Genomic DNA, 11,675 nt, shown 5'->3' on the forward strand with positions numbered 1-11,675 from the left:
TACAGACCCGACGTGTCAACAGCGCCGTTCCTCTCAGCCCAAACAAGCGGGGACTCTTCTGGTGGCAGCAAAGTTCACAAAGTACACTTTCATGCCCCAAACGGACGCCAGAAGCCGCCACATTTGTGCTGGCACCAGAACACTCCAATACTTGGCGAGCTAGGAAGCAAGGCCAGGAACCCGAACATTCACCGCTCCTTGGGTCTGAACCTGGTCTGGTAGGAGGCTCACTGTTCCTTGGGTCCAAACCTGGTCTGGTAGGAGGCTCAGTGGCCTTTCCTCTTCTTCCACCCGCTCACCCAAACCGTTCCAACATGACTCCTAGATATCCTGGACAGCTAGCACATTCGGACATTACCTCCCCTCGCCATGGAGTCCATGTGCCACTAAGTGGCCCCGTTCTTTTGAGTTGAGTGTCCATCAGGAACCAGAGAACTGGACTACAGGGTGTTGTGGGTTAAAGCTGTCTGCAACATTTGTTGACCGAACTGTGCACTTTTATAAAGAAATTATTTTGTACCGGTTTATAAAGGGAAAGTACCGTATTGTATACGTTTATGTTCTGTTTTACACTTTATGTTCAATATATTCACGTTTAAACTTGAATTATTATTATTATTTACTGCCCTCCGTACCCAATTTAGTCTTTAAAGTCTCTAGGGTCTAGAGGGTGTGGCCATCACATTTCGAGGCTCCTCCCTCTTGGCTTCCTTCACCCTCTGCAGTAAAAAGTCCAATTACAGTCCTCAACCCCGCCCACAAGCAAACACAAACACACAATGACCCCACCCCCCTTATTAAAACAAAATGTGCTGCAGCTTGGTGTGTGTGTGTCCGTGTGTGCGTGTGCATGCGTGCATGCGTGTGCGTGTCTGCGTGTGTGAGAGAGAGACACATCTGGGTCGGACCGCCAGGAAATGACTGGTTCACTTCACTCTTGTCATCACCTTCCAACACGTTTCTTTCACCTTTCAATTTGGGAGCGGCACAGCCGGCGGTACACACACACACGCACACACACACACACACACACAATGTGCACATGTGTGCTCACACACGGTCTACATTAGCAAGAATGCTTGTCTTGCGTTTGCTGGTTCCGCTTCTTTGGACGTTGTCCTGACTTCTTTGAGTCTCACGCTGCTGTCAGGAACGTTGCGGATTGACACCTTGTCACCCAAAAGTCACACGCCCAGAGGTGCAGAGGTGCAGGTGTACCTCATGCAGCGCCTGCTCGGAGTCAGGAGGTTGTGTTAGGCTGCCATAGTCTAGTGAAGAAGACCTAGACCTGGAAGACCTAGAAGAAGAAGCAACTATGACAGGACCACGTGCACGGCTGAAGACATTGGACAAGCGGTTTCTAACGGTTCTAACTATTATTGCGGGATTCACCGCAACCAAAGCTGCCTAGCTAGCACATCATAGCCAGCCAGACGGGAATTAGCACCATCCTAGCATTAGGATGGGTTATGGTTTTTTCATGTCAACTGCGGGTACTTAGTATTTAGGGCTCAGGTCAGAGGGCGTGTTCATGCTGGACCTCTAGCTCTCTCTCTCTCTCTGTCTCTCTCTCTCTCTCTCTCTCTCTCTCTCCCTCTGTCCAGCTGCATCATTAAGTGCACTTAATCATCTCCTCATTCACTTCCTCACCTCCACTTTTCCTTGTTTAGTAGACACTGCTTTTGTTTTCAAAGGATGGTTATGCTCCACAGAGATAAAGAAAAAGCATGCACCATTGTGCTTTGTCCACCAGAGGGCAGCAGAGACAGTGCTGCATGATTGCGCAACACCGAGCAAGGGGAGGAAAACATTGGGAAAGAAAGCAAATGACTTTTCCCTTCATGGTGACGTCATGATGATGCCTGTGAACGTGTCAGGAGTCACATGTTCCTTTCATCCCTCACCAGGACAGAACCAGAGCAAGATGGCGGGCTCCTCTGTTCTGCTGCGGTTTGGTGGACTTTGCTATTCAACTACGCCCCGATGGCCGCCCAGGATCCATTTGTGTGCGGGCAGGAAGCGGAGCAGGTTTTTCTCCTCTCATTTCATGTGACCGCCGCCCGCCAAGCCGCTTGCCAAGTCCCACACACACAGGCACGGACCCACGGAGGACCCACGGAGGACCCACGGAGGACCCACGGAGGACCCACGGAGGACCCACGGAGGACCCACGGAGGACCCACGGAGGACCCACGGAGGACCCACGGAGGACCCATGACATAATGGCATATGAAGATGACGACTCAGGTTTGCTGTGGAACGATGGAGGGCGTCATGGAGGCTGTTTATATTAGAGTATTCACACTGGACTTGATGAGCAATCTTTCACTTCCTAAAAGTCGGTGGGCGGTCCTCCTTTGACCCCTAGCAAGGTCAAGTGTGCTGTCATCCTGTTGCATCACTACAGTCATCAAGAGTTGTTGTTGTGACTTCATGGGGCACAATGCCAGCTGCCCCATCAGCCAGTTAAGAAGCAGGCATTGTGACGACAAACTAAAAGGAATAAAATGGTCCAACCCTTCATGATGTTTTCTGCCAATCAGAGTAGACTGCAGCACACGCAACAAGAGACTACAGTGTGTGTGTGTGTGTGTGTGTGTCATGTTGCATCACAGATAGAAGCCTCTAAGCTCAGTGAGGACGACACACTGCAATCCGAGCCACACACACACACACACACACACACACACACACACACACGGCCAAGTTGAGTGGCAGGTAACGGTGTGTTTTGGGCTTTTAGCCAATTCACCACAAAATGAGGCACATCAATTTCAGCATGTGCATGTGCACATGCATATGCATGTATATGACAACACTGCCCATATAGGGCGCCATGTGGCGCCAAAAGGAAGCACCCTGCGTGTCGCTGACTCGCCATCGCTGGAAATGAACGGGCTTGGCCAAAGTGAGTCTAACTTTGACGTGTTGGATGTGTTGGATGTCGGGAAGGTTGGCCAAGACTTTTCATCTCGGTGAGGCTCATCGGTTAAACAAACGGTGAAGGAAAGTGGCAATTTCATGCATGAGGTTAGAATCCCGCTGGAGAACTCCTCCCCGTCCAGCGGTGTCCAATAAGGTCAAAGTTAGCTAAAATGTCCATGCATCCGTTTCATCCCTCATATTGAATGATGGGCATGCCTGTCTGCACGGGGAGGTTCTTCCATGATTCTCCATAAAGTCTCATTTGCTTCATTTGCTCTTTCTGGAAGACACTCGTTGGCTTTGCATGATTTCCTCTCCTGCTTCGCTTCTTCTACTGTGCTTTTGGTCAGAACTTCATTCATGCATTCATCCATTCATCCATTCATTCATTCATTCACTCACCCACCCATCTATCCATTCCATCATCCATCCATCCATCCATCATGAATGAATGGATGAAGGTGAGGTGAGCAAGAGAGGAAGTGAAGTGGTTAGTGTGTAAGCGTGACTAAGCGTCTGTGAGGGAGGGGTTGCTGCGTGGGGGGGGGTAATTATGGTGTCGGATGTCGTGGTCATCGGTGAAGGCGAGCCAAGAAAGACGAGTTAATGATCCTCCAGCAGCTCAAAGTTTCTATGAGAACGCTGAGCAGACTGACCGCAGCTTTGGATCTCTCCTCAGGGGGGGGAGACCGCATCCACCTTTGACCCCCGCCCCCCCGTCTCGTCTTGAGTTGGGTCGCCGCATGGGGCCCGATGCCGGCCGGCGCCGTGAAGTCCTCCTTGGCGGGGAAGAAGACCAGGGAGGATGGAAAAGGCCGCGCCCCCCGGCTGGTGCCCCCCCCAGATCTGCTGCAACTCTTCCCGCACTCTAAGCGTGTGGGCTCCTACCTGGTGGGCAAGATGATCAACAAGGGCTCCTTCGCCAAGGTGATGGAGGGCCTCCACCTCGGCACCGGAGAGAAGGTCTGTCACGGGCTGGTCACTTCATTAGGTACCCAATACAGCATGCAAGCATTGATGTGTTTGCCGCTACTGAGGGCTAACTGACAGCAAACATTACCTGTTGGAATGTTTGGGCCATGGTTGCCATGGTTGCCATGGGGACAAGCTAAGTGTTTTCTTTCGTCTTTCACTTCACTACACGTGCAAGCTTCCCCGCTCGCTTCTCCTCCAATCAACATTTGCAATAAAAGCGAGTGTTGTAACACATGGATTAGTAGCAGCTGCAATAACACTTCCCATCGCTCTTCAATGGCCGCCGTTTTCTCATTTGTCCAAAGAAAGGTACTTAGTGCCAGGCTGCTGTATCTATGTTAAAGGGGACATGTGCTCCTATGATGAGTCCACGTTTCTGACCTATAAATGGAACTCCAATGTTGTGTTCTGCTGTTAAACCATGACAAAGTTTCACCTCATGAGGTTTGTGCATTTGGAAGTCAGCCCTGAAAGTTTAGGATGACTCAAAACGCTCCGTGTCCCCCTCGTTTACAGACCAGCATATTCTCTCTTGCTGGCCGGGAGTCGGCATCTCCAAGCACTTAGGCATGCAACATTTGTAGGATCCTCCCTGGCAGTTGGTGCAACTTACAAGCTCCTCTGTCTGCATAACAACAGTATTGGGAAGCCCCCCCCCTCCATTCTTGTCCACCCAGGCGCCGATACGATGCAGCCGCATCTCTCGCTTGTCGCGTTTATCCTTCACGACCCTCACGTTTGCCTCACGTGTCCAGGTGGCCATCAAGGTGATTGACAAGAAGAAAGCCCGCCAGGATGCCTACATGCAAAAGAACATGAAGAGAGAACCTCACATCCATCAGATGATCCGACACCCTCACATTGTTGTCCTGCTGGAGGTAAAGTACAAAATAACAAATAAACATAAACTCTACTTTTATCTTTGACGCTTCTATCATCTCATTCCTTATGTACGTCAAAATGATGATCGAGCATCAGAAAAGCTTTAGGAATGTGTTCTTACGTCCAACCTTAGCACCTGTCACGTGAGTGTTGATGGTAGTGCTCACCTGGTTCTCCTGTGGCACGGCGTGCCTGCGTTAGACTCTGGAGACGGAGAACAGCTTCTACATGGTGATGGAGATGTGCGCCGGGGGGGACCTGATGGACCGCATTTGCGAGAGGAGAAGGCTGCAGGAGAGGGAGGTGCGCCGCTACACCCGGCAGATTCTCTCGGCTGTGGGGCACCTGCACAAGCACGGCATCGTGCACAGGTAAGAGCGTGCACGTACACGTACACTGAAATGCGCTTCAGTGGCTGCGAAGCCGGGCAAAAAGGCGTTTCGGGATTAGCTTAACTGCGTCTTAGCGCAACGTTCCATGCCATCCATCACCAGAGTCTAATACGCAGAGTAGAAGACCGAAGGAACTGCACTCAAATTGTTCATAAAGAATCCAAACACATGAAGATCAGTCACGGCATCCCACAGGGTTCCATCCTCAGACCTGTGCTCTTCAGCCTTTGTACTGTACGTCCCTCTTAGACAATTTGATTAGAAAACACTCCATGAAGTCCCACAGCTCTGCAGGTGACGCACGACTCTACTTATCCAGGAAAGCAAAGTAGTCCGAGCTCCTGCCGTGATTTAAAGACCGGTTAAAGTCCTCAATTCCCAGCAGGGGCAAACATAGACCCCTATGAAGAAAAAAGCCATTGGACCAGGTTTTGCCCTGCCTGGACGCGGGTCACCTCATTCAGGCTGCTGGTTCCCTGCAGGAGGGTTGGACTTTTATCTTAGACCGATTCTTTCATGACTTTTATGGACAGAATTTCTAGATGCTGCCAGGACGTTGAGGGTACCCGTTTTGGTGGCTGCAGGATTGGGACTCTGCTTTTGGCAGGTGATCCTGCTGGCTTCGTCGGGCCGTGATCTTCAACTCTCACCGGATGGGTTCACATTGTGGTCCAGCTGGGACCGCCGAGTCGGAGGGGCCTAGGTTCTGTTGAAGGTTTTTCCTGTCCGTCGCCAAGTAGGCCGCTTGCTCTTGTGGGGTTCAGTTGGTTTCTCTTTCCGTGTAAGAGGGGCGCGATGATAGACCTGGCCAAGGTTGGAGGGCGCGGCATTAGCATATTGCAGACACTTCATTAGGAACACCCACCTCTAGCGCGCCATGCAAGATCTACATTTTCCAAGTCTGCATTTTGTGCTTAATCGTGGGGCCAAATATTAGGAACCCCTCATGATGGTGTTGGTGACACGGACAATGATAAACAGGAGAGGAACAATGCTTACTGTTGTGTAACACACGTACGTGCACTGTGCACGTGCACTGTGCACGTTCACTGTGCACGTTCACTGTGCACGTTCACTGTGCACGTTCACTGTGCACGTTCACTGTGCACATACACTGTGTACGTACACTGTGCACGTTCACTGTGCACGTTCACTGTGCACGTACGTGCGCCCACAGAGGAGTTGACAGGATATTAACCGGCCGCAGAGAAGGAAAGTGCAGAATGTGGAAGTGGTGTGGGAGTGGAAGGTGTGACACACACGCACACGCATGCACACACACACACACACACACCCACGGGCCTCGCTTGGCTTCTCCAAGGGTGGGAATGTGCTTACCAGGCAATGACCTCATCACGCGGCGTCGGCCGGCGCCATGATTCACACATCATCACGACATCATAGACTTCCTCTCTAATGAAGTCCCTCAACGACCGCTGCACCTTCCTCTCCCACACGCACACACACTGATGATGATGATGATGATCCAAATGGAAGCAGAGGAAGATCAGTGCCCCCCCACGTTAACTAAGCTCTTCTGCGTCCTGGTCTGGCCTGGTCTGGCGGCTCCTGTTAGGATTCCCGGGTCACGTTGACATTTTTTTTTCTTGCCTGGTAGAGATTTAAAGATTGAGAACTTCCTGCTGGACGAACACAACGACATCAAGATAGTCGGTACGTAGCGGAAGCCGACCGCTGGAGCACTTTGGCTTTTCACACGGATGGGAACGTGTCCTCACGAGTCGCTTTCCCACGCAGACTTCGGCCTGAGCAACACCCTGAAGGCGGAGTCTTTGTCCTCCGAGCTGCTCACCACCCAGTGCGGAAGCCCCGCCTACGCCGCGCCTGAGCTCCTCGCCCACAGGAAGTATGGACCCAAGGTGGACGTCTGGTCCATGTGAGGGACACGCTCACACGTCTGACACACAAAACACAAGAACATTTTTTGGATCTCATGACAGTGTGTACTAATACACACTTGTGTGCGTGTGCGTGTGCGTGTGCGTGCGGACAGAGGTGTTAGCATGTTCGCCATGCTGACTGGGACGCTGCCCTTCACGGTGGAGCCGTTCAACATCAAACATCTGCACCACAAGATGGTCACCAGCGACATCAGCAGCATCCCCGACGACGTCAGCACAGGTCAGCAAGATGATGTATCACTCTGATGCTTTTCTGGGGCACGGCTAGCGGCCCCCATGTTAGATGCCTTGACCCACAGGAAGCGTCTCCTTCCACGGATGAAGGTGCGTGGATGGCTGACAATTTGCTGTTGCAGTCCGCTTGCATCGGGGCCAGGCGAGGCTGTGTTGCTGTCAGCAGCTTCGTACATTAGCGCCACCCGCAGGACCAGAGTCAATAATTAGGATTGTCTCCTTCAAATATCCGCCTCCACCCCGCAGGTGCCGCCATGTTTGTGATGTCTCTCCTGGAGCCGGACCCCGAGAAGAGACCCAGCATCCGAGCGGCCATGCAGGAGAGATGGATCAACGAGGGCTACGCCAAGAGGCTGCGCCAGGCCCTCTCGCTCCCAAACAGGTAGCATCCTCAGATGGTAGCATCCTCAGATGGTAGCATCCTCAGAGGGTAGCATCCTCAGAGGGTAGCATCCTCAGAGGTTAGCATCCTCAGATGGTAGCATCCTCAGATGGTAGCATCCTCAGATGGTAGCATCCTCAGATGGTAGCATCCTCAGAGGGTAGCATCCTCAGATGGTAGCATCCTCAGAGGGTAGCATCCTCAGATGGTAGCATCCTCAGATGGTGACCTACCGCGTGTTGGCCAGGAAGTGAAAACAGATGAAAGGTCCTGTGCTCAACCTTTGTGTATCAAACTGGGACTGGAGGCCTTTATCCTGGTCGGGAATACCATGGCTGTCTCCTCATCTACTCCTACATCTTAGGAAATGGAAGTTGAGCCATTTTCCCTTTGTGTGTTGGCTCATCTCCCAGCTAGAGAAGGAAACCAGACTGGCTAACTGGTATCAGGACTAAAACCAGAATAGAATATCAGGAACAACAAATCCCACAGAAATCTTCCTGAATCCCGTGGCAGGTTCTCCTGTTCCGCGCTCTAGCAGCCTCCACGCCTCATCGGTAGCTCCTTTTGTATTTGTTGTCCTTAGAAGGATGGGCACCGGAGTCTCCAAGGAGAACTTCTCCAGCGTTGTTGGACCAGGCCAGCTGGCGGTTCTGCTGATGATGTAACATCACACGCTCGCTCAGGAGCATTTGGACGTGACAGCTGGATGTTGCTTGACAGGTTGCGTGAGGAGGATCTGGACGCGTCCGTGCTGGCGTACATGACGGATGAGCTGGGCTACTCGCGCTGGGAAACCACACACACGCTGACCGCCAACCGGCCCTCCGCCATCTTGGCGTCCTACCACCTGTTGCTGGCCAAACAGAAGAGGAGCCTGGCGGGGGTGAAGATCCACCAGGTCAGCAGACGCCGTGGCGAGGGCGTGGCTAATACCCACCCTCACGCACCTCCTCCTTTTAGAGCGACAGCTCCCGGCCGCCCAGCAGACGTCCTAAGGCTCGCCAAGCGGCGGAAAACCGGCGCCTGAGGACGAGGGCGGAGCGACCGCGGGATGAGGATGGACGAGATGATGACGATCCTCGCCAGTCTCCCTCTCTTCCTCCTCTCTTCCCCGCCGCCTCCCGGGAAGATGAGGAGACAGCGGCCATCTTGGCCACCAGAGACGCTCTGCTTCCTGACGGTCAAGAGCCAATATTATTTTTTTCAATCATTTGAAAGCCATGTGCTGTAGGTCGTAGTGATGATGATGATGGTGATGATGATGATGATGATGTGTTTATCCCAGACCAGGACCTCATCCGTCTTTCTCCGCCTAAAACTTCTGCATCGCACCCATGTGACTCCGCCCCCTTGCCTGCTGAGCCAGTTGGAGACATCGGCCCCCCAGGAGCGGTCCAGGGACTCCTCAGGTTGAACACCAGTGGCGCTCCTCCCAGAATGCACGTGGACCACCACCTGCACAGAGCCCCGCCCACCACGCTGCCCCGCCTCCGCCATCCAGGGCTGAAGGAAGGACACGGCAGGAAGGTGGTGTGGGTCTCCGCCTCCACCGGACTCCAGGTGAACGGCTCCAAAAGCCTTCCTCTGGGGGTCAGGGGGCAGCAGGGGGAGCCGTCAGGGAGGACGGGGGTGGCGGTCACGTCCAAGAGGAACTCCGGACAATTCCGCCCGACCCCGCGGCGACGGGCGACGGACGTCGACCTGTCGCTACTTCCTGCCGCGCTGCAGAGGAAGACGGACAGGAAGCTCCATGGCGTCAACTACTGACGCTCACGTAGTGACGCTCGCCATCACGCCGCCGTCCTCGTGGGGACGCTTGGAAAATAGTTAGCCTACCAAGAAAAGGTGAGTTTGATTTTGACTCCCGAGCAGTTCATGCTTGACGTCAGCAGGGGGCAGCGTGGGCGACTCGCCACACTGCCATCGTGCTCACTGGCGCCCCCCGAGGTACAAGGCGGCATGACAGGGCAGTAGCTTTGTCATACGCTAAACAGCAGCAGCATGCTAAGCTCTCATGCCAAATAGCATCTTTACGTTAGCATAAACCGGCTTGGGAGGCCACGCCTACTTGCTAGTTAGCATAGCCACCTTCGTTAAAGAAGATCAAACGTCTACGACGCAGAAGTTTTGCTTATTTCTGGCCACAATCTCCTGTTTCCGCTCGCAAGCCGCTTGGTTGGCCGTGACCTTCCTCCTCCTCCTCTTCCTCAATAATGCAGCATGCTACCAGATACCCCCCCCCCTCCCGCCTCGCTCACTCCAGTTACCTCTGAAACACGCTAGTGGCTAAAGAAGGCAACACCGGGTACTCTGCGTGGAAAAGTACTCCATCATCTTCCTCCTCAAGGGCATGTCAAGGTCACAGCTAAAACCATGGCCACACCCACACGGACACAAAATGTATTTTCACACCTTAGTTGCTGGAGTCTACTTTACCCATAAAGTCAGCATGCTCGTTAGTTAGCTAGTTAGCTGGTATTGGTTAGCGAGCTAGTATTAATTACTGTTAGCTAGTATTGGTTAGCAGGCTAGTATTAGTTACTATTAGTTAGTATTAGCTAGTATTAGTATTGGTTAGTGAGCTAGATTAGTTACTATTAGCTTGTATTAGTTACTATTAGTATTAGCTAGTATTATTTATTGACCTAGTATTAGTTAGTGAGCTAGTATTAGTTACTATTAGTATTAGCTAGTATTGGTTAGTGCGCTAGTATTAGTTAGTGTTAGCTTAGTATTAGTTAGTTAGTTAGCTAACATCATATTGCCAACAAAAATAGTGTGATTATTACAAGAATAAAGTTGTTATAATACAAGCAAAAATCAATGATTACTAAAATGGCATGTGAAGAGAAAATAATCTTAACATGACGAGAATATATAATCCTGCGTTAGGAATAATGAGATGCTCTTTAACACGCTGACATTTGAAATGCTGCAAATGTTAGACAGTAGCAAGGAAATGAATGATTACTTCAATCGCATTTGATGAGAAAAGAATCTTAATATGATGAGAATATATCATCCAGGGCAACGGATGACGCTCTTTAATACATTTGGCCGTGTGACTGAGTGAGTTGCTTACTAGCAAGCGTCAGCGCTCAGGTACACATGTACCTAATCAAGTGGCCAGTGAGTGTGTGGTCACATGACTGCAGGCGTGGCACTCCTTCAATAAAGTGTATGATGTTACTGCACAGCGTGTCTGCTTTCTAATGAGGCTCATCCATAATTGAACTCAGGTGGGGGGAGGGGAGGGGAGGGGGTCACGCCAGCTCCGGGAGGCCATCTTGGTTGACTCGGCGTGACGGTGTTGGGTCAAAGAGAGTCAGTGGCGCACAAAACGATGTGCTGGTGTGCCGAAACCTGAGCCAGGCTGAGACACTACGCCTTTACACCCCCCCCCCCTCCCCAACACACACACATGCTTTCAACTCAGGCCAAAAAACTGTACGAGGGAAAGTCAATTTCCAATCAATCAGTTCATACGAATGACGACTGACTCACTCATGCAGCACATGCCCGTCACCCATGTGACTCACGTCATCATGTCCGTAACATCAATACAAATGCAACAGTCACACGTCGTGGCAAAAGAATCCTGTTGAAAAGACAGCCTTTGCTGTAAGAAATGCTGCAAATGTTAGGCAGCACCAATGGCATGTGAGCAAATGGAGTACGTGTCACAAAGCACACGCTCACAACCCGGAAAGATGACAACGCCTTTCTTTCACTACATGAAACGTCATGATCTGAAGCTTTGGCACGTGAGAATCCAACATTCAACCTCCGTTTACAGCTCAGGAACGTGCACAAAGCATCATTGGTGCCCTTTAATGGCGACTTGATTGGCGGCGTGGCGGATGGTGGAGATGGTGGCTGAAAGGGATGGTGACACGTCATCGGCATCATTTAGCATCAGGTTGGGAACTAGCGTTCCCAAACACCTGCATTCACCTGCTT

The 11,675-nt window shown here is 51.7% G+C and overlaps 2 protein-coding genes across 5 annotated transcripts in view; both read left to right on the plus strand.

The window, feature by feature from the left end:
* The window catches only part of LOC144901243 (uncharacterized), a 47,907-nt gene extending 45,323 nt beyond the window's left edge, over positions 1-2,584 (plus strand). For 2 of the 4 annotated variants that reach the window (XM_078794528.1, XM_078794527.1), the window contains exon 4: positions 1,908-2,584. In XM_078794528.1, coding sequence (XP_078650654.1) covers positions 1,908-2,223 — 316 coding nt within the window. In that variant the 3' untranslated portion in view covers positions 2,224-2,584. The remainder of the gene's footprint in view (positions 1-1,907) is intronic. The other 2 variants (XM_078794530.1, XM_078794529.1) reach the window with 2 other exon arrangements.
* A 1,027-nt stretch (positions 2,585-3,611) lies between these two features.
* LOC131139298 (hormonally up-regulated neu tumor-associated kinase) lies at positions 3,612-10,881 on the plus strand. Its single transcript, XM_078794513.1, has 10 exons — positions 3,612-3,888; positions 4,656-4,778; positions 4,984-5,153; positions 6,793-6,848; positions 6,933-7,071; positions 7,189-7,316; positions 7,577-7,712; positions 8,436-8,613; positions 8,676-8,895; positions 9,001-10,881. The coding sequence occupies exons 1-10, from the start codon at positions 3,679-3,681 to the stop codon at positions 9,480-9,482; spliced, it is 1,842 nt and encodes a 613-aa protein (XP_078650639.1). The 5' UTR covers positions 3,612-3,678; the 3' UTR covers positions 9,483-10,881.
* Positions 10,882-11,675: the final 794 nt, after the last annotated feature.

Source organism: Doryrhamphus excisus, linkage group LG11, assembly GCF_037039965.1.
Source record: "Doryrhamphus excisus strain RoL-2023G ecotype Guam linkage group LG11, RoL_Dexc_Guam_v1.1, whole genome shotgun sequence".
NCBI lineage: Eukaryota > Metazoa > Chordata > Actinopteri > Syngnathiformes > Syngnathidae > Doryrhamphus > Doryrhamphus excisus.